This window comes from Amaranthus tricolor, chromosome 11, assembly GCF_026212465.1.
Source record: "Amaranthus tricolor cultivar Red isolate AtriRed21 chromosome 11, ASM2621246v1, whole genome shotgun sequence".
Classification (NCBI taxonomy): Eukaryota; Viridiplantae; Streptophyta; class Magnoliopsida; order Caryophyllales; family Amaranthaceae; genus Amaranthus; species Amaranthus tricolor.
The window spans coordinates 24,267,850-24,292,734 of NC_080057.1; the positions used below are offsets into that span (position 1 = coordinate 24,267,850).

Below are 24,885 nucleotides of genomic sequence, written 5' to 3' on the forward strand. Positions count from 1 at the left end.
AAATCTTATTCAAATCGTATTCAGCTTGATATGTTAGGTTAAGTTATTCAAGTGAACACTTATTCTATAAGATTTTGGATTCGTATTTGGATTTATATGTAGGGTCAAGTTATTCAAATGATCACTTATCAATATGAATTTGGATTTTAACTTGTTATGTTGGGTCAAGTCACTCAAGTGATCAATTTAAAATGCATTTAAGTTCAGGTTTTAGTCACTTTTAAAAAGTTTTGAATTCAAATTATTTATTCGAGCCGAATGATTAAGTTCAAATTAGTAATGATAAGAGAATTACACTAGTTGGCCTATTTGACCAAGGACGTCCGCAACTAATTTAAATTGTCAATAAAACGAAAAGATCGAGGAACATTAAAAATGGTGATACAAAAAATTGTTTTTGTTTGATCATTAACAAAATATTATCTGCAACTTCACATTGATAAAATTGCATCTGATTTAATAATAGTGATACATACTGCCAAAAACTAAAAATAACGGTGATACAAACTACGATAGATTTACATGAAGTGAAGTATTAATAAGCAAGGCGCGTTCATTTTTGGAGTATGAACAAAGGTACATAAAAGACATGTAGAAAAGCAGACCAATAAGTCACACCCTGGAACACCAACACACAAGATGACACCATAAAACTTAGTTGGCGGGTTAGCCACCATTGCCATTTACTTCTTCAACACACTGCAAAACAATCGTATAAGGGACGTTATTAGATGTACATCAGGTATTGAGATGAATGAGCAATTTGTTGAATAAAAATAAATTCATAACTAATAATACATCGGCATCCAGGTTGAAGCATATCAGTAAAGTTAAAATAGACATCTACACAAGATATCGAAAAGCGATACAGAGAGATTAGAGGAGTATTTCCAGGTGATCAAAGAGAATTTAGGATGGATATGACTCATATGAGGAAAACTGGACATTCAAAAAAGTTAACCACATCAGAACAACGAGGTATTAAGGCTGTTACGCACAACACCAAGTTATGATTCAAAGGATACCATCATCCATTTCTAGAAAGGCGAGTTGGTGATGAGAAAATATTTTATGGCGGAAGAAGTTCCCAGATGGATACCTATGGTAGGAGGTTGGTTTGGACATTAAACAAGGCAACTGAGTGAGAAAAAATTAGCCTTGATGCCTTGAATTTTCTACAAGAAACGCAAACTTCAATGAGGAAAAAACTACTCTTGTGAGAGACCGTCACTTAAAGAGACGACCTCAAAACAAGAAGCCCACATTCTTATTTTCTCTATAATTTGTATTAACTAGGCCATTTAGTCCATATATCTCATGCGTCTCTCGGAGAGACCGTCTCTCACAACAATTTGTGATGAGGAAATGGATAAAGTACACTTGTATTCATAATTCCACTACATGCATGCAAAATGAACGAGATAAAAAGGTTATTCTTGAGAATCAAAATTACAACGGGTAGCTGAAAGTTTCCATGATTTGATAGTAGAAGAATTTCCATGTCTTAATAATCTTTTACTTCAATTCAATTTCCTATAACCATACTCAATAATTAAACAAAGCTATATAACAATTATGAATTAGATTTTCGACACAAAATGATCTGCTAAATTTTCTAGATATGGCCTATTTTCCTGCTAGAGAAAGCCACAAATCTAGGGAAGACACGCATAACCATAAGTTGAGCAGAAACATAGGTTTCTTGGTAAATCGTGGGATTGAGCCAAATCAAAGTTTCAAATTACACATGTCAGTTTGATCTTGGCTTGAATGTAAGATTCTTTGAGCTCAAAATCAACTACACAAACTACGTTTTCATCGTGGTAGAGCTCAACTTCCTTTGCCCTCCTTTTAATACAAATTGTTTTGGGTTCTCTCATCACTCGTGTTTACAAACTTCTATTTTGTACATGGGACCAAAATCTCAAATCACATCTGCCTTTATATAGTTTCCTATTATCTTATAACACAACTACTTCTCTTGTTTTTTTGTTCAACAAAAAACTGTAGGAGCCTTGGAGGAATGGCTAAAGGACTGTGCTGTGATAAAGCTGTTTATATTTCCAGCATCTGGAACAAATGGAATTCTATGATATTTTCACATGACAGCCTCACGACTACACAAGACACAAGTTCTCAATTATCCAAGGCAAGAATGTTAGGTGCTATGAGTGTGATCTATAAGCATCTGAAGTAATAACTATTTCGTGTAACTCTTGTAAAGTAGTTTTTTTTATAAAGATCTAGTAGAGTTGTAGTTTAAATGAAAAATTTGCATATGAAGATTCCTTTACTACCCTTTTTCAAGGGTGAACTAACTGTTTTGTGCTTCACGTAATTGTGTGGCTATTATAGTTTACATCAAAAGAATTGCATATGAAGCTGATGCAGCTTATATTCCTCAAGTATTTCAGTGTAACATCGCATCCCAAACTGAGTAAACAAATTCTGAAAGTATGTATTTACTTCTCAATACTCACTAATTAGGTGCGGAAAGGTAACATCTAGTGCTTTGAAATGGCCAAAGGATTAAGGTAGAGGAGTCTAGGATAGTAGCACATACACTTCCACACCTCCTGCTTCACAACGAGGTGCCTAAGCTGCTAAGCACTATACATGTTCTTCAAGGCTTAATTGAATTCTTACAGTGTAATCGCTTTATAAAGCAATTGGCATGCAGAAAAATCAATTTAGTCTTTCTTCTAAAGCAATGACCATAATAGCATGAATAGAATCAATTATCTACTTCATTCAAAGAGCTATGTCCCTTGCTTGACATAAAAAGAATCATTCTACTAACTCCAACTTTTCTTTGAGAGAAAAGAAATGACAATCAGTATTTCCCATTAGAACCTAACTTTCTCTTCAGTTCAATTTCCTCCACGTAGCGCCTCTTCAATTCCCAACGCATACTATTACTCAGTTCGGCAATGTTGTGCATGAATATACACTCTTGAAATACTTTCCCGAACTATAAATGTAATATTTGTTTTATGTCTTTTATTGAGTTTTCACATATTTCGGTCTACCACATAAGTGCACAATGAAACATGGCATTGCCTAATAAGCACCTTCCCACTGTTCACCTAACAAAACTGATACCGATGGGGCTCCACTAGAAAGTTTAAAAACTTAAAGAATCTTAAGAAAACTATAAGCATTTTAAGACCAATTATGCTTAGAAGCACACGTGAAATTATAAATTATGGCCTTTTAGATAAAACAAAGAACCAACTCGTTCTCTTCATTTCCATTGCTGTCTACAATAAAGTCCCAAACTATAAGCCAAGCTCTCAGGCAAAACAACAGTTCAATCATTTCAAGAGGGGTTCTTTGCTGTGTTCAAGACACACACAAAACCATAGTGCATAAATGCGGTGACGAACACAGTTGCGGTAACGGACACGGTGATGCGTTAACAAGGATGATGCGAGTTGCCTTACCGCTAAATATCAACCTAAACTATGAAATATCGCTTGGAACATCCTAAAATGCGGTTTTTTAACACTTTTACGATGCGAGTAATACCGGTTTGGTAAATTTGAAAAACAATACGACCAGTATTACTGCACTGACTTGTTTTGCACTATGCACGGAGCACAAAATGTAGGAACTTAAAGTGAAGTCATTAAAACAGTTCAGTTATGGAGAAATACAAGTAATTATTTTGCTTATTTCTCTTTATCAGCACACCATTGTTCAATTTGTGACATTCACATCCATTTAATCATTGTCAAAGTTAAATCATCAATAAACATTGAGAATAGCTTCACCTGGTATTGTGTTTATCCCACCTCGCAAATTACTCAACAGTTATTCTCATTAATCTCCACAGGGTACCAGTCTTTCTCCCCCAAAGACATGGATAAGATAGAAAAATTAACAATTATAACCACTGTTTTCCCCGGCCAGTTAAGACAAAAGCTAGTTTAATTAGCAAATTGTATTGTGTTGTGCATAATGTTTGGTAGCTGCTAACATTAACACATAGACTTGACAATTTTGTCAATTATATATTAAATCAAGTAAACTTTACACATTACAAGCAATTGAAATACTGGCACCCAAGGAAAGGAAAACCCAATGGTTTACTCATGCAACATGAATTCGTAATATAAAATCAAAAATCACCACTAATGATTCTCTGCTTTATGCCCAACAATAAATGCAACTGATAAAGTTTAAATTAAAACCCAAAGAAACTTAGGTAACAAGAGAAAAGAAAGGTCTTACTTGTACAAATATGCAGCAATACCAAGAATTATACATAAAAGAATGATATCAATGCAGAAGTTTCGACTAGATCTCAGCTGGAAAATTTACAAACATATGCTTGTCAGTTTTGAATTCACGAAAAGACTAAAGAACATTATATTGTAATCCAAATACCTGTGTCACAGTGTCCTTGAGTCTGACATTGGTATTCTTGAGATCAGAAGTTGCCTTGTCTACCTTGGTGTCAATCTCATCCATCAGAGGAACTTGCCTGTCCAACTCCTGCATTTATATCAGCACACAATAGCCTAGAGTTATCAGCAAATGGACAGCATATCTAAGATCTAAAAAAGAGAGGAGGTGGTAAAAATTGGAAAACCTCATTCATATCATGTGCCATATTTTTCAATGTGTCCAAACCTTCTGCTATCATATCCAGACCTTGATTCTGCAAACATAAGAACATCACCATTGAGCCATGGAAAATCCACTACAAACATGCAAGATGAAACACAAATTTCAAGGACTCTGCATGAGTTTACCTGTTTAATTTTTCTCATTTCATATTCTTGCCTAAATTGGCTTGACTGTTCAGTCTCTTGCAAATATTCACTATCAAATCTTCCATCTACCATTAACAAGAAACAGAATATATAAGAATTAAAGAATCCAATATTAACAAAAGCAGATTTATACTCCAAAAGGTGTGCAAATAGAATAGAATAGTCACCAGAATCAAATATTATTTCTTGGCGAGTAGCTGAAGAAGTCCACCCGGATGTCCAACCCCCATTCTTTTTAGGTCCAGGAGTTCCATCAGGTATCGATTGAATTCTCTCAGGCAAAGCAAGGACAAGGTCATTACGAGCCCCAAGTTCCTCAATGGAAAGTCCTTTCACCTATGTTTGATTTAAACAAATAATCCAAAAGAATTCAAAACAAACTCCCAAAAATAAAATACCTTTCAACTAGCAGTCATACTTAGAAAATTTATAAAACATCATCACAGAACAAAACCAGAACGTCGTCCTTCTCTAACAGTTTTTTTCATGATCATCAATACTCCGTACATTCTTGATCGGATCAAAATTACGTAGTTTTTTGGTTTTCATTATAATGGACTATATTGAAACATACAGATTTTGATGCGAAATAACCACTAAGTTAACATTGCGTACATCCAACCTCCCAAACCTAGCTTAGATGTAACATCGGGAAAATGAAATGTCATTGTTGCATGATCATCGACACTAATTAACCAGCTACAACAATAAAGAAAAAGAACAAACCCTTTTCTGAGCCAATCGCTGCAATTTAGGAACCTCTTCAAGTAATCTCGCTTTTATACGACGAATCTCAGCATTCAACGCGACAACAGAAGCCCTATTCGACTCATTTGCTGCTAATTCAGCTTTCTGCAAAGATTTAATTTTTACAATTCAACAACAATAATGATACAATTCCACTCTACCTAAACACTAAATCAAAATCTTAAAAAGTGAGTATTTAAAACCTGATAAGCGGTTTCAATGTCGGATTCAACCGAAGAGTAAAGACGAGCGAAAGCATCGTCACCGGCGATATTGGAATCTCTTTGCTTTTCTACATCGTACTTGTCGTATTTATTGCAGATCGCATCAACTCTGGTGAGAATATCGATCACACTCATCTTTTTTAGCAAAACAATGGAAGATTATGGATTTCGTAAGCAAAGGGGAGAGAAATTAGGGTTGATGTATATCAGAGATCTTGTTTGAGCACCGTCAGGTTCCAGTGCGGGCGGCTGATCTCAGTTGAGAGTTTAAACTTTCACCGATATGTTGCCGTTTGACGGTTTCACATGAGTTTTTTTTTTTTTTTTTTTTTCTCCGACGAAAATGCAAAATAAAAATACCCAAATTATTTTGAGAGATGGTTTTCTTGAGAGACACATTAGATATATGGGCTAAATAACTTAATTAATACAAATTAAACAGTAAATAAGAATGTAGACTTTTTATTTTTAGGTTATCTTTTTGAGAGACGGTCTCTCATAAGAATAGCCAATAAAAGTATTTTGAGATAATAAAAATTATTATTACTTCTGTTCTAAAATACTTGCAACTGTCAACTGCTACTAACATGTTCAATAGAAAATATCAGTATTAATGGGAAGTATAATGAGATGGTGGATATTTTTGTCCAAGGACTAAATTCGAGATAACACTTATATCTGAATTAGACCTTATTTAATTCATCTTTAAAAATAAATTTTAATTGGTAAATATCAGTTATAATCAGAAAAATTCAGTTATAATAAGTTAAAATAAATTATAATTAGTAAACATTAGTTTAAATCAGTAAAATTTAGTTACAATTTATAACTAAATATCTGTTAGAATATGTAAAAATTAGTTTTAATTAGTAAGAATCGATTATAATTACTAAAAGTCGGTTTCAACTTACAATTAGTAAAAATTTGTTATATATGGGCGATAATCCCTTAAATTACGCTTATACACGGGCTGATGGCCAAGGGATCGTGTTATCTCGTTGCGGGTAATTGGGCCAAAATAGTCTTGTCAAAGCCACTGGTTGTGTTATGCTCATGTTGGGTTGCAAACCATGACGCATGACAAAAGCATGAACGTGCAGGGGTTAGCGACTTGTACATGCAACGAGCCATGTATATACAATATCAAGCAGTGTTGTGTCATGTGGTTAATCTTCAAAACAAAGGGCAATGATAGGGCAAGAGCACGTAGGGTGTGTAAGGTCGTGTTGGGGCTACGTCAAAAGATTATTTACTTTTTTCAAAACTGGTAATAGAATAGCGGCTTGACTGGCCGTGACTTGTGGGTCACACGTTGTGTTGTGCCAATATAAAATGATAATTTTGGCACACACATGGCCTACTATACCAGGCTTGACCTTATTTTTATTGCACACATGTAATTCGACTTGTGTCATCCATAATATGTCCATATTTAATAATATATATTCAAATATTTATTTTCTTATCCCTCCGATACAAACCACATGTTATCATTACTTAATCACCTTATTGTTTACTAAATATTTCTAACAAAATCCTTTAGACGAAGCTTTTAAAATATGTTCAAGACAAATTTTTAACATCAAGGATAACAACAAAAGCAATAGGTTACAATTATAGATTCTTTAGATATAAAATACAAAAGTTGGCTCTAATTTCACACAATGTCAACAATACATATAATATTCTAAACCAATATTCATATAATAATAATAATAATAATAATAATAATAATAATAACCAAGAATATTATTATCATTATTATACCCTTTGGAGCACTATCTTTATGCTAGGGAATCACAACAAAGATCAATTAATAAAAGAAAATTAGAATTAGGCAAAAAAAACTCAATCTTTGTAACTTTACATGAAGAAAATCAATATTTATTTAATAGTTGAAGATTTATTTTTACTATTATAATAAATTTTTAAATTTCACCTCCTACAAATATAAACAATTATCTCCTTCTCTTATCTATATATTCTCGCTTTCTTATCTATATATTCTCTAACCAAATTCGAAAAAAAAAATTGGAAGATAAAAATTGGAATTCTACAAGACAAATGAAACAAGTTGTGTTGAATCTTGATAGCTTTCTTGAGTATTAGATGAATCAACCAACCAAAGAAACCCCACACCATTTCCCTTCCTTTATTCTTTTGACAACTCTTTATTTTCCATCTTCTCATTCTTGCAACCTTAGCTTTCCCTTTGTCTTTGTTTACTTGACAAAACTGACAAAAACCAACCTCTTCTCTTCTACCCTCTTTCTCTTTCTTCTTTTCAACCGCATAGTAACCGTCCGATTCATCCATCATCATAACCCCAATCCAAGGTTTGATTTTTGTGTTCTATCTTGATCATCTTTTTTTGATCATCCTTCAATTTGTTTGATAGTTTTTTTTTTTTTTTTTTTTTTTTTTTTTTGTTTATGGTGCTGAATTTCTGTTAGTTCTTGTGGGTTTTTGTTTGTTTGTTTGATCATCAATTTTTAGGTGCTGTTTAATCTTAATTTGTGTTTACTGCTGTGATTGTCTACCTGATTGTTTGTTGGAAGTTTTTTTAATGTAATTATGCTTTGATTTTTAGTGGTCTTTAGGTTTCTTGCAGCTTTCTGATTTTTTCATTATTTTTATAGATACTTATGTTAAATTCTTTGAGCTTTAGACTAATTTTCCTTTGCTGAAACACCCAAACTTGCAATGGTCTTTTTAAGATTAAAGATCAGTTGTAACATGTATAACATTGATCTTCATCAGTTTGATGAAGTAAATTTGTGATTTGATAGTAATTAGTTCGTGGGTTATGATTGGTACATGGAGTTTAAACCTTGCTTAGCTTATTGCTGCCAGTAGTATTATTAATGGACGGATGTTGATTTGTGGGTTTTGGATGGGGTATGTTGCGGATTGTGATTGTTGTTGTAGATATTGGTGGTTCTGGATGATTCAAGGATCTTCTAGGAATTGAGTTCTAAAGCGCGGATCCGTTTTCGGGAGATAGGCAGGGGAGGGTGTTAAAGTGTTACTATGGGCGAAATAGCCGAATTGGGACTCGAAAAAGTTAGTACTTCTTGATACATTGGTATAGAATTTGCCAACTAAGACATAATGGTATGTATGATCGATAGTATCAGTGACATCTACTTTAAGATATCTACATCATGTAAAGTCAAACAGTGTAGTGGTTTCTTCCAAAGATGAGCATGATGAGCATAATGATAGATCCAATACATTTAATGTGATACCTATGAGCATCAAGTAGCCTCTATCATCATCAGCTTCTTCAAGTGCCAATGAAAATAATGTAGTTTCTTTAATCTTTATGAAAATTAACATTTCTTCTTATAAACACCACTCACAAAACACAATGCTTCTGAAAAACTCTAAAATAGATAGATGCACTTGAGGAGGAATATAGTTCCGGTTAATGTCAAAGCTGTGGGAGGCCATATTTTGGAATAAAGAGACGCCCATATTTAAAAAACTCTATGTACCTCCTAAAAGATAAAGACAATATATATACCCAAACAAGCGATGGGCATTGTAAATTGAGTAGTGGAACAAAATCCTTTGGTAGCCCGTACCAAGAGCTCTTACATGTATCATTGACATCCCTCTACCAACACGGTGTTTGATTACATGTGGTGGTAGGCTCATTTCCTATGAAGAGTTACAAAAAAGTAGCCTTTTCTTACATGTGATCCCTCTACCAACTCAAGGTGGGAGCCATTGCAGATGTAGGGTGTCGTAATGAGATGCTTGAAAATTTTTTAGTTAGCTATAAGGTTGATCTATTAGGTGGATGGTGTATCTCAAATGACTATATTTTACTATAAGAAAATTACTTCGAAGATTAAAGTTATTTTCATACCATGTATTACTGTTATCATTGGTTTCTCTTTCTTTTATAATCATATAAACCAAGTTGTTTTGATGATTTGAAAGTAATGTTTTAGTTTTTTTATATTTTAAATTTAAATTTTCTATTTCTTACCAACACAAGAAATCTAGTATATGCAGTTGGTTTCTATATACTAGTAAAAATGAGTTTGAAGATTTTCATAACTAGTCTTAGCTTGATAGGATGAACCCTTATAAGTTTTTTTGGGAGAAGTAGAAGTATGAAACTTTCTACGATAAATTTGGATCGAAAAATGGTAAGTCTGACTATTATGTGCTAATTATCTATTATCTTGTTGCAGAGAAGCTATTCCAAATGGACCCTTTACCAATGTCCTAAACATTGGGCATTTACCCCCAATTCTCATATGATACTTTGAACTCCTCTCATTTCACTTGAGAGGGGAGTTTGTTCAAATTGAAGTGCATATTCTTAATGTTGGGGAAAGAGAGGGACTTTCCAAATAATTGCCTCGGGTACTAGCGGATTTCTGTATTAGGTTTGTGGAGTTAAGTCCGTCCATGGTTTGAATCCGAGAGACTTCATTAGTTTGCTTTGGGAGATATTTTTCTGACTGTAGCAATTTCGTTACTGCAAGGGATATATGTGCATCATGCAGATCCTATAGCAAACTTATTTCCAGTTGTCCTTAGGTTATGCTGGCCTCTGACTCAGAAGAACCTACACTTGAGCCTTGGGTTGGTGCGATTCCCAATGCAAAGGCCTGTCCACTTAGCATTTAAGATGAGCAATGCTTCATTGTCCCGAGAGAATGTGAAAGCCGACAACCAATGTGGAATAAGCAGGAAACTGACGTAGTTACCAAAATTGTGGCGCCTTTTTGAAGATATTCTATTGTTTTGTAGTTGATAGTGTTGCTCTTGTAGAATTTTCCGTCTCGTCTTTATGCTATAAGACGTAGATCCTTGTTTAAATGTTCCATTGTTGATAAAAGAATAAGTTGAAGTATATTTATGCTATTGGAGATCTATATACTTCGTTTTCGTGTAATTTTCTTTGGCATTTTCTCCTTACTATTTCCTTATATCTTCTATTGATAGTGATGTAAGTAGATTCCTTTTAGACTTATGTGCTGTTTATAATCTAAAAGTATAATAATACTATAGATTAGTTGTCGTTTTATATTTGATGCTTACTCTTTTCTGGAAAGGAAATGAAAAAAAGGTTGAACTTTTGTAATGATTGGTTTAATATTTTTGATTATGTATTGATGTATCATGACCTCTTTTTAGGACCAAGAATTGATGAGATTTTCCTTACATTTTTTTGTGCATTTAAATGATGCTAGTAATAGTAAGATTGTGCATCCTTAGTACGCTTTTCTTTATTTTATGTTTTAGGTCTTGTTTGAGTGATTATGCAAAGAAAGAAGTGTATATCATGGACGTTTGTGTTAATGTTAGGAAGACATGAGAGAGGACATGTATTTTTAGGACATGTTATTTTGGCTACCTTATCGGTGTTGATAATGTCTCTATTGACATGGATCTCGATATGGAATATGGTTTATAGGCTTCCTTGTGCACTGGATGTGGTCACATCTTGGATGAAAGAGCAATTAATAGAGGGGGGATTGATTTCTTCACTCGATCCACTTACAATTGCTTTATCGATGTAGAAGATCATCTGCTCCAAGTGAACAGGCGTTGAACATTTTTAAAATCTAGTCTTAAGGTGATGTGCAACAAAATTTATATTCGGGTGGAATCAAGTGAGATAATGTTTCTTTAGTCGTTATAATCGAGTAGGGTTTGATAAAATACGTAATTGCTTATACAAAAGTTCAATTCAACTCGAACACTGTAAATATTGATAACATTTGAGTGTCATAGATTTGTTTCTTGCAGCTAGTTTGAATGTGCAGGAGCCTGAGCATTGCTTCAGAGTCGGTGAGTATTTCTCTTTTTGTTGTGCACAACAATTTGGTAATGAGCCATAAGAAACTTTCGCTTCTTGGCTTGTGTATGGGGCATGAAATTACTGCTAATGATAAATGGCCATCGGTTCTATTTTTTTGTCTGAAATGTAACCGCATATGAAATGTTCTTAGAGAGGATCATATACGGCTATCTGATGTGTTCAAGGAGTGAGAGATCGCCCTCTTTCATGTTCCGCTTTCTGGTTGTATTTTGTTACATTTGTGGAGAGTTTACATCCAATCGCACGAGCTCGTCGAATGTGTTTTGTCATCCTTTTTGTCTTCAGATTTTCTTATGTGCTAAACATCCTCATTTTTTTGTTTGCGGGGGACTATGAACGATGACTAATTAGTTATATGAATTCTAGTACTCTACATTCTTGTTGTTTTTACGGCTGAGTTTATTGTAGTCTTTGATCGTTTTATTTTATGGATTGTTGCGCATCTGTTTTGCCTAACCTTTATGATTTTTTTCTCGTGCAGGCTCTAATTTGTTTGCGCATCTGGATGTGATTATGGCACACAGACACGTATATAATACATCGCAGATTTTTGATGCGGAGCCTGATCAACACTGGGATCCTGTTCATGCTGAAGATCCGTACCTTCACTTTGGTAATAATGATTTAATTGTGTCTAAATTTCTCCATTGGAATTTTCCTCTAACCTTTATCAAAGTGATGGAATGTAGATATGAACATCTCATTTGCATGGTATTTTGGGTTCTCTATTCACTTCTTAAGTATGCTACTGTTCTATTGATTACAACAAGCGTGTACTCCTTGAGTATACTCCGCCTTATTTTGATTTAGTAATTTAGCTTCCTAATTCACGTTTTGAATTCGCAAGTTACCCAAAATGGGCCAATAATAAAACCAAAACTGACCATTATTTGTTTGTCTCAACATGTAATTTGCAATTTACCGGGTGATTAGCTATATACTCTCTCCGTCCCTCTCAATTTACCCATTTGTTAATTTAGTCATCCCAGTGAATATACCCCATTTCTATTTTTGGACATGGTCTCACAACTTTAACACTACTTTACTCTGTATTTTCTCTTATTTCTAAATAACCCCACCACTTTTAACGGTTTAAACCTCTACACTTTAACTTTTTAATCCCAGTCCCATTTTTGATTGGGGCAAAATGACTGTGACCGAGGAGTAGGTAACGCGGGTCTAAGCCTTGTGCCTTTGTCTTTTAAGAGTAAGTGATTCTGTAAATGGATGCTCAAATATAGGCACAGTTATGCAGGGATTACTATTATGTATTTTGTCTATAAATGAAGTATCGTTTGATGTACTCTTTTCTGATCTCTGCCTTTTCTCTTTCCTTCTAATATGATCACATTGAATTGCAGCCAGAACCAGTTCTTCGGAGAGTGTCCCTACATTTCGTTCTTTGGAAAATGGACCAGCGGATCGAGCTCATTATGTTTCTCCATGGAATACTGCAAGATTGAATGTGTACCCTTTGTCAGGCCAGATGGTCAATGCACCACATTATCAACCAGAAACTTCTGATCTTTCTTGTGATTCTATACATCCATCTGCTACTGGAAATGTCTTTATGATTCCAGAAAATCATGTTCACCATCCACCCGCAAACTATGGAGTTGAATGCAATTTCTTCGATCTTACAATGGGAAATGGAATGGGTCCATACAAAAGGAAAAGCCCCGGGATCCCTGCTATCACTGAGAGGGGCAGCTCTAGCAGATACTATTGTACCGGTAGTTCATCGAATGTCTCCTCATCATCAGATCCCCGGCAGGAAAAAACAACATTGGATACTCAAAATAATCATTGGGAGGCTATGGCTATTCCTACCAGTTATCGAGCCAATCAACTGCCTATTGGAGGTGAAACTTCCCTGAGGAATGTGAGAAGTCGATCCGCATTAGACTTGGAATCTGATGTCTTTAGGCCTCATCTCCAAGCAAATCATCCACTCCGTGATAGTTCGAGCAGACTTCTAGTTGATCATTCTGAAACAGTTGATACGAATCAAAATTCTAGTGTTCCTTTGCCGGAATGGGCGCCTATCCATGTGCCCAACGCTCCTATCGGTAGGACTGTAGTCTCGAGTAGCTTAAATCATGAGAGTAATCACTTTTTTGCTGGAAGCAGCATGGCGAATTCTTCTGGAGAATTTGCCAACAGAAATTCTCTTACCCAAAATTTGCATCCTACTCCGTCCCATACGAGGGGTGTTCGTAGTAGCTATTCTCACAGATCCGCTCCTAATGGTAGAATTGGAATGGGCAATTTACGTATGACCCATGTGGTTCCGTCTGATGACAGCCTTCAATTACTGGGAGAGAATCATCCCACAAGACATCCAAGACCATTTGGTCCCCTAGGATGGCGCAATGGTGACAGGAGTGGTAGATCTAGGTTGTCCTCGGAGAGATACCGTTTGCTTTCTGAAGATGCTGGTGCACATAATCGATTGACACCTGAGGTATGTAATTTGAATTCTTTTTACTTGTGATTGTTTCCCATTTTCCATTCAACTTCATATCGATGATGGGACTAGTTTTTCCAAGGTTATGGGTCGTTAATGGGGGTGCATTAGTGTGGACTCTGATATGATCATACTCATGTTGTGATTTTTCGAGTTATGGAGTTTTAATGATGGTGAAGTAGGGCCTTGGGTCAAATCCTACTGATTCTTTATCTTAAAATTTGATATTAAAATCAGTGAAATTGATTTATGGAAATTTAAATAGACAAAGTAGAAGTCACATTTTCCTATTTTCATTGTTACAAGCTTTTGATCCATTTTAAGACCAGTTTGACACAAAACTCTACTGATGGATACAATCTTAAAGCTGGTGTACGGACAACATTTCTCCTCTGAAGTTTAATTGGCCGGCTGCTAGATTCTAATTCTGAGTCTCCTAATAAAAACTGTTTAATGCTATTGGAGCAAAGCTTGCTGGCTATCTAGCTCAGTGTCACATGATTCTCTAATCTCCTTGCGAATCGCGAATTATGGTCAATTTTGGGCTATTCTTGGGCAAACTTGAGCGAATCACGATTTCAAAAGGCGAATTAGCTAGCGAATCATTTTACACTGATCTAGCTGTTTGAAAATTCCTATGTTTTTGGATTAGTAAAGGGGGAGGCTGATCCCTACTCGTTTAAATGTATAATGTAGCACTCTTAGCACATTGTATATTACATACTATTGATGAAACCATAGCTTTTCATGATTAATATCAGATTTGAGTTTTACGAATACTTCCCAGGAGTGTAGTTCAATGCATGGAAATATTCTGTTCCCGGACTTGCCAGAATTTCCTGAAGCACGTTTTTGAGGAGCTTTATTTTGCTCTTGTCCATGGATTTACATTCATTATGTGTGTTTTTTTGTTCTTATATGCTTAATGGGTGTGGAATAATTAATTTATTTTCTGAATTGTTTTGTGGAACGGGAGGTGGTAACCGATGAGTAAACCCTAAAGATGAAAATTGCATTTTTGATCATCTAGTATTTGTTTCAACCAGTCTCCTGAGAGACCGTCTTTCAAGTCCAACCCACTAAAGCTTAATTCCTACTCTTACACTATATTTTCTTTTATAGGCCGACCTAATTAGATATGGTCACTCAAAGGAATTTGTGATTTTGTTTTACTATGGTGTCCTTTATTTTCCATGATGGAGGGAGGGAATCAGGGATTGTTAAACCCCTCGGTTTTCATTTGAACATACGGTGTTATTGAAAATTCTATGCCAAGGCCCCGTGTTTGATTTGATTTGATTTGGTTTTCAGGGTCTGATGATTATCGACCGTTCTCTATATGGTTCAAGGAACTTTTTGGATCAACATCGAGATATGAGGCTAGACGTTGACAACATGAGTTATGAGGTTGGTAAAAATATTTATAAAAATGGGGGATTCAATGAAATGAGAAGGATGAGACTTTTGTGCATCTGTTTGGAATGAGACTCGTCTGCATCTTTTTGCAATGTAGTATGCTTATTTTAGTAACTGAACGTTATTTTGAGCCGGAGGAATCTTTGGCCGCATCCTTCTTTATGGGTATGGGTTGCTGTCTTCCTTCCCTCCCTAGACCCCACTCATAGTCCTTATGAGTAGGATATACTGGGTATGATGATGATGACAATTAGCTCAATAAACACGTACTTGTACACGATTCTGATAAACGAAGTTGCACTTATGTGTTACGTTTGAAAATAGACTCACATATCTTGTCAAAAATACGCGAGCAATTCTTCTCACCCTTCTATTTTAAGTGCCTTCGCATGACCTTTATGTGTGTGTTTTTGGAGAGGGTCCTAACTTATTGCTGTGTGCAGGAACTACTTGCTCTTGGAGAAAGAATCGGAAGTGTAAACGTTGGGTTGCGTGAAAACGAGTTGCCCAAATGTCTGACAGAGACAGTATACTGTTCATCAGATCAGGCTCAGGAAGAAGGAAGATGTGTAATATGTCTGGTATTGTTCTGTTTCAAACCCTTAACTTTTGTGCAGCATTTCGACATTTTAGAAATTCCGTACCATTGCTGAACACAAGCACACATATTTCCTGATGTTGGAATCTGATATTTGAACCAGTCTATGTCACCCTTGAAAACTCCGGAAAAAAAGAGCATAAATTGTTTACAGGATTTGATAGAGTAGAGTAACACATTCGTTCCCTTGCATTTTAGAGGATTTTAGTGTCGAGAGAGTTAACTCAATCGGACGGATGAGTAAGTATAGTTAAAAATCATGTTTACAATCAAGGGTGTTGTATACAACACAAAACCCGTCACCCTTCCTAAACGGGAACCTTTCTAACGACTTAACGGTAATATATTGGATAATTGACTAGTCCCTAGGAAACCCAAGTTTTTAGCTAAACAAGTTTCTAGGTTGTCTCTCGAGTATCATTTCGGTTTTTGCATGTCTTTGTTTTTCAAACAATCGTTTCAAACGCTAATGAATGAAGACGTTCCCGGTTATGACAGGAGGAATACAAGCATATGGATGATGTCGGAACGCTTAAAGCTTGTGGTCACGATTATCATGTCGGCTGCATCAAAAAATGGTTATCAATGAAGAATATATGTCCAATCTGCAAAGGCTCAGCCTTGCCAGATAGTGTAAAGGAGACATGAGCTGAAGCTGCATAATCCTACTTATGTTGTAATCCATTCTTTGTAAATATGTCGCTCACACATGTAAAACTACTACTTTCCTCAATGATGGAATCTCATTTAGGTTTTTTATTTGATCAAAAACAAATGACACTAGTTTTTAAGTGTTTGCCAATGTTAATTTGTTTTTCTTATTAATTGAGTTCTTGGCTTTCTTGGTGTTGGCTCGAGTAGGCCGACCCGCTCCAACGCCTAGTTGATTCCCTCGAATCGGATCTGGGTCCTTACAAATTACGAGGAAGGTAACGGGGGTACCATCCGAGCAACGATGAGTACTCACCAATAAAAGGATAACAAGGCCGAATAAAGAAAATCTTAAAAGAATTTTATAAAAGAAGTAACGTTAAGATGTGCAAGTTAGAAGGAAAAATTGTCAAAAATTACTATTAAAAATACTGTTTGTCAAAAACTATCTTTAATATATTTTTTTTTTATATTCTAGAGTAGGTTAGAGAATCTCTACAAGTGAGGGGAGAAATAATTAATTTTTTTTAAGTGATAATAATTAAAATTTTATTGCAAGATGAATTCATGAATCTCTATATTTGACATTTATATTTGAGTCATTTTTCCTTAACAAACAAAAACAAATATATACATTATTGTGTACTTTAGTACAAAGACCCACCTAATCCACTCAAATTCAAGTGATAAAAGAAGTAAAAGTGATATCCATTATGTTGAAGATAATTAACTATTACTATGTCTCAACTCTCAAGTGCTATGTCAATAAACTTGTGGTGCAAAATGAACTCTTGAATAATGATGTATGATGCAATTACCATTACATAATACAAACTCTTCAATAACTTCTTTTAGCAACCAATTAAGTTGAAACCTTTCAAAATTAAATCTTGTGCCAAAGAATAAGTATTACTTTTTAGAAAAAATCTCGAATTTTAAAGTTTGAAACTTATACAGCTCTCTCCTTTTCTTAGCCTACTTTGTAATTAGAAAAGTTGTTACTTCCTTTTGGTTCAAAATTGCAGAGTTTTAGAGCATGTTTGGCAAATGGTTGTTAGCGAGAAATATTGGCTAAGCTAGTTGTTTAAACCAATTGTTAAGAAGATGTTTGATAAAAATTACTTATTGACACTTGACTATTTATTAGAGAAAAATTAGGCTAAAAATAAAAAATCAATGAAAAAACTATAAATAATTTTTGATTTTAATTTAAAAATCATTAACCAAATATTTTTTTGTTGTTGGACTAATAAAAAGTCAAAAGTGAACCAATAAAAAAGTTAATTGCTCAACTGAGTAATTATAACTAAAATTTCCCATTAAAAAAAGTAGAACTAAAATTGTGTCAAAAACTCAAATTACGGCGTGGTGATGAATGCCTAATGATGATTGACAAGGCAGTCCATTTCAAGTAAAGAAAGTGTAGCATTAGCCATTAACATTGTGTAAGTGGAAATGGAATTAATTACACAACTTTTTGACATTTTATAAGAGGTTGTAAAAATTCCCCACTAAATTACTACCAATAAAATAAGCCAAACAGTTCTGGCCAATTTCAACCAAGAACCAATTGCAATTAGACCGTTCAAAACATTTAATGTTCAACAAGTCTTGTATGAGACTGACCCACATTGAGACTAGTCCAAATCAACCCATCCTCTAATTGATCTCTTTTTAAGTTGTTAGTTATTAAGGTTATAAGTGAATATTTTCAAAGTATAAAAAATAATCACTTTAAAATTATAAGCGATTAAATTAATATAATAATTTGTAACTATAAAATTATAAGTGATCTTTTTAAGATTGTAAGTGATCACTTTATGGTTATAATTGTTTTCTTTATGACTATAAAAATTGATCCCTTTGAAACTGTAAGTGATCACTTTAGCGGACCCAATAGAAATTATTTCACTATGATATCGTCTCTTTACATTTATTTTTAATGTTAAAATATGATATTGGATAGTAAGAAAAAAGTGCATTTTGGGTGGTGATCCCAAGCGAATACTTGAAAAGAATAATTTTTTTTTATAAAAAAAAGCAACCTTTTAAAAACAGCAAGTAATTATTTAGCTGATTTTAAATAATTTGGCTGTTATTAACAACGAATCACTTCTTTACCGCAACGCAACAACACTTATTTCAAAAAATAATTTATTTATAAATTTTTCATTAAAAAACATTATTTTTTCAAATGGTCATCCAAAGCCGCAGTAATGAACCGAAAGTATGATTTGGCTTAATGGGATTGGCAACTTAGCAATTGCGATTGTGGAGGCAATGAAATAGTCCTATAATTATAAAAGCCCATTAATTAAGTCAACTTATTAAGCCCATTATTACTATTATTGCTCCATTATCATATTAATTTATTTCATATTATACCTAGTCAACTATATCCTAAACACAATTTAGTAAATTAAAAATTAAATCATTACGAAAAGAAACCTAGTATTTTTAGGTTACAATATTATTAAATAACAAAAAGATAATTAATATTAGTGAGACTTAATTTTTTATGTCAAGTTAAAATAAGTTCCACATTTTTAGATATGGGCTTGGTTCGAGCTGGTCTCTTTAAGTGACGTAACTCAAACCCAACTCATTAAAATTAATGTCTACTTTTAATATCGTAAATGTCTAGTTACATGTTACATTATTTTTAATGTCTACTTACAATATTTTTAAAAATATATGATGGTCCGTCCCAATTAGAGATGGTCTCTCAAAGAGACCTTATCTCACAAAAATTTGTGTTGTCCTTAATATATCCTTTCTCCTCGGCCTACTCCGTTAAAAAAAAATAATGTTAAAGATATAGTATTACTTACTTACCCTTAATTTTTTGAAATTTTAAAATAATTATATTTATAATTTTATTTAATTAAGTGTACCCTATAAATAGCTGGATTTGTTATTGGAAATCAAGCCTAATAATCAGGTAAATTGTTACTAAAAACCCTAATATTGGGTATTTAAAAGGCAAAGTTCTACAAACCAAATACAAGTTCATTCAAGATGTCAATTCGCTGCTTTTTGTGCTCTCTCTTGTTACTAATACAATTTTACCATGGTACACTTTTCTCTCATCTATACTTTTCTTCATTGCTATCAATTATTTTAATTCATATACTCGATTTTATGTTATTGTGTTTTAAGGTTTTGACGTTGCTGTACAAAAATAAATAAATTTTTCTTATTTAAAAATTTGCAAATTTGAATCATGTTAATTTTGTTTTTTTGAAATACTTATAACTAATAGTGACATATTATTAAAAATGCCACTATCAGTTATAAACTACAAAATAAATATTAAGTATTATCGATCATTTAAGTTATATTTGTATGTTTTTATGAAAAATTTCTATTCTATCTCTTATAATGCTATTTTAGTTGCAATTTTTTTCACTTTCTATCAACCAATCTAAAATTATTATTTATAATTATCTCTTGGTTTTGGTAAAAAAAAAATTTATCATTAGTTTTTTAAACATAAAATAACATATTTTTTCCCTACATGTTAAATTGAGAATGAATAAATTGGATTCGAATTTTTTCTTAATTGATTTTGATCTAATGAAATTTTGTAATTTATGGTAAAAGGAAATCTTTGGTATAGTCGTAGAGGATATTAGGGTAACCTTAGAAACAATATAATCCTATATGATAGGAAGAAATTCTTCATATTTTAAAAAGTTTTAATTTTTATTTGGTTGAAATATGATTTCTTTTATAGAATAACTGATAAATATTTTCTAGAAAATAATTTTTTTCCAATTTTTTTTGTTTGATCATATTTCTTAACGCCAACTATTAGGAATATTAATATTGTTAGAGATTGTTTAGGAGCATTGTTAGGAAAATAATTTGTGTACATATCTTATCTAAGACCAACATTAACAATAAAGAATCCTATGCTAATTGTTTTAAAATTTAAAAAAGATAACTCGTTTCCGTTAGGGTTATGATATATAGATGTAACCCTAAAAGTTATAATTAAAATGAAATTAAATGGAAAATTATTTCTGTCAAAAATCGGAGGATTCCTTATTATTTTTGACCGAACACAATCAATGAAATAGTATGATGAGGGGTACCTTAATAGAAGATACTATGAGTAGTAGGAATGCTGATGATGTTTGAAATTGCTATCTAGTTCATGCATTTTTAAGTTCTGATAAAGCTCTTCAAAATAGGCCGGAGAGGGGTCTCTGATGGGCCCATCTGTGGTGATAGGCTGGTGGTCTCTGAGATCCTTTAGGGAACACTGTCACCCTCGAGGTGGTCTCGAGGGGTGCCTTCAATGCCCAAGTCAATATAAATGTATAGCATAAATGTGATTAGTTTAAAAAGAGAGAGAATGTATGTCTTTTATTTTGGCCGATATGGTAAAAAATTACTTACCTACAAATGACCCAAGTGGGTATATATATAGAGAGCAAGAGTGAGGCATCCCCTAACCCTAGTGGGTGAATATATTTAGACCTAAGCCTTAATGATAAAACATACTATAAAATAGAGGCTTATTTTATGTACAACAAAAATTACCACAATATTGGTGTAGTTAATATTTAATTAATCATTGATAATTTTTAACTCTTTTATATGATACAAATATCAAAATGTATTATGATCAAATTTCTTATAAGTCTGGCATTTGTAGATTTTTTTATTTATTGCATACTAGAAGTATAATCATTAAATTTGGTATAAGAGAATTATTAATGAATATTTAAACGTATTTCGACAATAATTTAACTTTTAATTTTTTTGCCATCATCTCTGATGATATTAATACACGACCAGTTGCAAGCGATCAATTAGAGGTGAATTTTTACTCAGAGACATGTCCAAATGCTGAAACTAAAATCAAGGAAGAGGTTACAAAATTGTACCAAAAGCATGGAAATACTGCAGTTTCTTGGATTAGAAATCTCTTCCATGATTGCATGGTTAAGGTATAATCTGACGTATTCTTTCCTTTCAAAATCCTACGCATAAAAGAAATTATTAAATATTTTTAATAATAATAAGGTACTATTGTGTTTTTGCTAAATAATGATATTTTACGATGGTTGTAGTCGTGTGATGCATCAATCTTACTAGACGAAAATAAAGCTAATGGTGTACAGACTGAAAAAACATCACAGAGAAATTTCGGGATGAGAAATTTTAAGTACATAGACAACATCAAGGAGGCTATTGAGAATGAATGTCCATCAACTGTTTCTTGTGCTGATATCATTGCTCTTACTGCACGTGATGCTGTTGAACTGGTATGTCCACTAATCCATCGTATAATTTGATAGAATATATAATATATTTATGATTTTAACTTCTTTAATTAATTGTGTACGTATATGTATAATAGTTAGGTGGGCCACATATAGAAATGAAGACCGGACGAAGAGATAGCCTTGAAAGCCATGCATTAGAAGTTGAAGCTTACATACCTAACTTCAATGATTCAATGTCATTTGTCTTATCTCGCTTCCAACAAATTGGCGTCGACACTGAAGCCACCGTTGCTCTTTTTGGTAACTACTGCTTGTTAAATTAGGCTGGACTTATTGTGAGTGCCAGCACAATAACGGAAAAATACGAGGTGCATGCACTTCATAAGCCAAGAAAATATATACCATCCCGAAACCATATGGCAATGGGAAAAAGGACTCCAATAACTTATGAAGTGCGTACACCATCTTTAATTTTGTCGATATGGGATAAACCATCCCAACACCCCCCTCACATGCGAACCCCCGTCAGGTTCACATGTGGGAGTAATCAATTCGGTAGGAACGCCATTCTTCTCGGACCTACCATTTTTAATTTTTTGATCGAACCATCAGCTCTGATACTATGATAAATTAGACTGGACTTATTGTAAATGCCAACACAATAACAGGGAAAAACGAGGTGCACACACTTCATAAGCCAAGGAAATATATACCATCCTAAAACCATATGGCAATGGGAATAAGGGCTCCAATAACTTATAAGGTGTGCATACCATCTTTAGTTTTGTCGATATGGGATAAACCATCCAAACACTACAACATATTTTTTCATTTACTTTTTACTTTTTTATTTACTACTACTAATATAGTATCAGAAGTCAATGTGACAAGAAGTCACGGGTTCGAATTTCAACCACCCCTCATTTAAAATGGAATATTTAGCACTAGGTATGAGGAGGTTCTGTGTTGCATCCACACTTCTAGCCCAAAGAACTCTCGTGTGAGGGGGCTTATTAGAGTATATAACATATCTTGGGGCCTCAATCATCAGCTTAAACTTTTGGTTGAGATGGTTCCTTGGCAATATTTTTTCGTATAATATGTCATCATTAGTTGCAAGTATGTTAGAATGAAAGTAATACATATAATTGTCGATAATGTTTGTAATCGAGTTTATGCAAAGTTGGTTTTGTGCATGTTTTAAGTGATAATGTTTGAAATCGAGCTTATGCAAAGTTGGTTCTGTGCATGTGTTAAGTGATAGGCTTAGGCTCTAAAAGACCTCTTAAATTAACGCGTGTTAAATATTACTACTTTTGTTCATGTTTGTTTGTCCAGTGACAACTATAGAATTTTTGACTTTAGGAGTGAAAAATATAAATAGAATTGTTAAGGGATATGAAGTGTCTCTAATATTCTTTATTTTGGATAGTGTCTCTAATATTCTTTATGTCCACACCTTCACTTATTTTCTCTCACGTTTAATTAATCCTAATTCCTACGGACATAATTTAGTGGTCTCTATCAATTTCTTGATACTTATGTCAATTATTAGCGTTGCAATCTCTTAAGAGTAGAACGCAGGGAGTATATTGTTTTTGGATCAAACTATTTCTATATTGTAAATTATGCTCACACTAACTTTTTTTTTTTCTTAATCTGCCACTGATTGCAGGGGCTCATTCCGTAGGAAGAGTGCATTGTGTAAATATAGTAAATCGACTATACCCGACCACAGATCCGACCCTAGACCCAGACTACGCGGAGTACCTCAAAAGAAGATGCCCAACACCAATTCCAGACCCAAACAAAGTAGAATACGTAAGGAATGATCTAGAAACACCAATGGTGCTAGATAACATGTACTACAAGCACTTATTGAACAACCAAGGGCTTCTACTAGTTGACCAAGAACTAGCTACTCATTCTTCTACTTTGCCCTTTGTTCAACAAATGGCTGCTGATAATGGCTACTTTCATGACCAATTTGCTAGAGCAATGCTCATAATGTCGGAAAATAACCCACTTACTGCTGATCAAGGCGATATTCGGATTGTTTGTTCCCGTTTAAATTCGAATTAATTTAAGTATTATCTCTGTTTTGAAATTTTTATAACTGATTGTGATTCAATTATAAATATAATCAAACGGACGAAGTATAGGTAGAGTAGATCGAATAAAAATTGATAAAGCTATAGTTTTAAGTTTTAAGTCTTTAAGAATCTTATTTTAGTTGGATATACGTTTGAGAATCTTGTTTTAGTTAATTATTATGGTAGTTTTTTTTAAGTGAATTATGTTAGTTTTTCATTATATAAAAGTTTGAGAATCTTATTTTAGTTTATAGTCACCTTTTACTACAAATAATAAAATTTTTCTATCAATTAATTATTTCGTTAGTATTTGTGTCAAGTCAATATAATGCGAGTATTATGGAACAGAGGTAGTATCACTTATTATGTCTTGTTTATTGTTATGATCTTTATGATTATTATTTTATAATGCGAGTATTATGGAAGAGAGGTAGTATCACTTTTTTTTTGCTCATATAATGTAAGTTAGTCTTGATTTTTATCTTGCATTGTCTTGTCGTGTCTTTTGTTTTGTCTTCCTTATATCTTTCTTTTCTTTTGCAAGTATTTCTCGAGTTGATGAACTCTTTGATCGTATTTTCCCTTTAAAAATGTAGTTTGTTGTCTTTTATCTTTCTCTAGAGAATGAACATAATTTCTATGAGCGGGATAAGTTGGATATAATTATGATAATGATAATGATTCGACCAATTTCAAAATAACTCTACGAAAAAATTAAAATTAAATTTTCAAAATATTTACATATGGATAATAACTGAAATAAATTAACTCAATTTGAGATATTATGTCCAAAACCGAAAACACTCTTTACGTATACGTTTGAGAATCT

At 33.4% G+C, this 24,885-nt stretch overlaps 3 protein-coding genes across 6 annotated transcripts; 2 read left to right on the plus strand and 1 right to left on the minus strand.

Annotated features, from left to right (window-relative positions):
• Nucleotides 1-229: 229 nt before the first annotated feature.
• Nucleotides 230-6,074, minus strand: LOC130827630 (syntaxin-71-like). The gene is made up of 8 exons (XM_057693401.1): nucleotides 5,729-6,074; nucleotides 5,505-5,630; nucleotides 4,946-5,114; nucleotides 4,758-4,843; nucleotides 4,595-4,663; nucleotides 4,390-4,497; nucleotides 4,234-4,310; nucleotides 230-699 (listed from the first exon to the last, which is right to left on the minus strand). The coding sequence occupies exons 1-8, from the start codon at nucleotides 5,882-5,884 to the stop codon at nucleotides 684-686; spliced, it is 807 nt and encodes a 268-aa protein (XP_057549384.1). The 5' UTR covers nucleotides 5,885-6,074; the 3' UTR covers nucleotides 230-683.
• Nucleotides 6,075-7,746: 1,672 nt separating this feature from the next.
• LOC130827631 (E3 ubiquitin-protein ligase MBR2) lies at nucleotides 7,747-16,900 on the plus strand. 4 transcript variants are annotated; one of them, XM_057693406.1, is made up of 8 exons: nucleotides 7,776-8,085; nucleotides 11,187-11,348; nucleotides 11,522-11,563; nucleotides 12,076-12,207; nucleotides 12,956-14,058; nucleotides 15,373-15,468; nucleotides 15,921-16,058; nucleotides 16,574-16,900. In XM_057693406.1, exons 4-8 carry the CDS (start codon nucleotides 12,108-12,110, stop codon nucleotides 16,721-16,723), a joined length of 1,587 nt encoding a protein of 528 aa, XP_057549389.1. In that variant the 5' UTR covers nucleotides 7,776-8,085; nucleotides 11,187-11,348; nucleotides 11,522-11,563; nucleotides 12,076-12,107; the 3' UTR covers nucleotides 16,724-16,900. The 4 variants fall into 4 exon arrangements, with proteins under 4 accessions (XP_057549387.1, XP_057549386.1, XP_057549389.1 ...); XM_057693404.1 differs by having other exon boundaries at nucleotides 7,747-8,085; nucleotides 9,955-11,563; XM_057693405.1 differs by lacking the exon at nucleotides 11,522-11,563.
• Nucleotides 16,901-19,666: 2,766 nt separating this feature from the next.
• On the plus strand, nucleotides 19,667-24,240 carry LOC130827632 (peroxidase 21-like). The gene is made up of 5 exons (XM_057693407.1): nucleotides 19,667-19,799; nucleotides 21,533-21,684; nucleotides 21,808-22,002; nucleotides 22,098-22,263; nucleotides 23,639-24,240. Exons 1-5 carry the CDS (start codon nucleotides 19,745-19,747, stop codon nucleotides 24,043-24,045), a joined length of 975 nt encoding a protein of 324 aa, XP_057549390.1. The 5' UTR covers nucleotides 19,667-19,744; the 3' UTR covers nucleotides 24,046-24,240.
• Nucleotides 24,241-24,885: the final 645 nt, after the last annotated feature.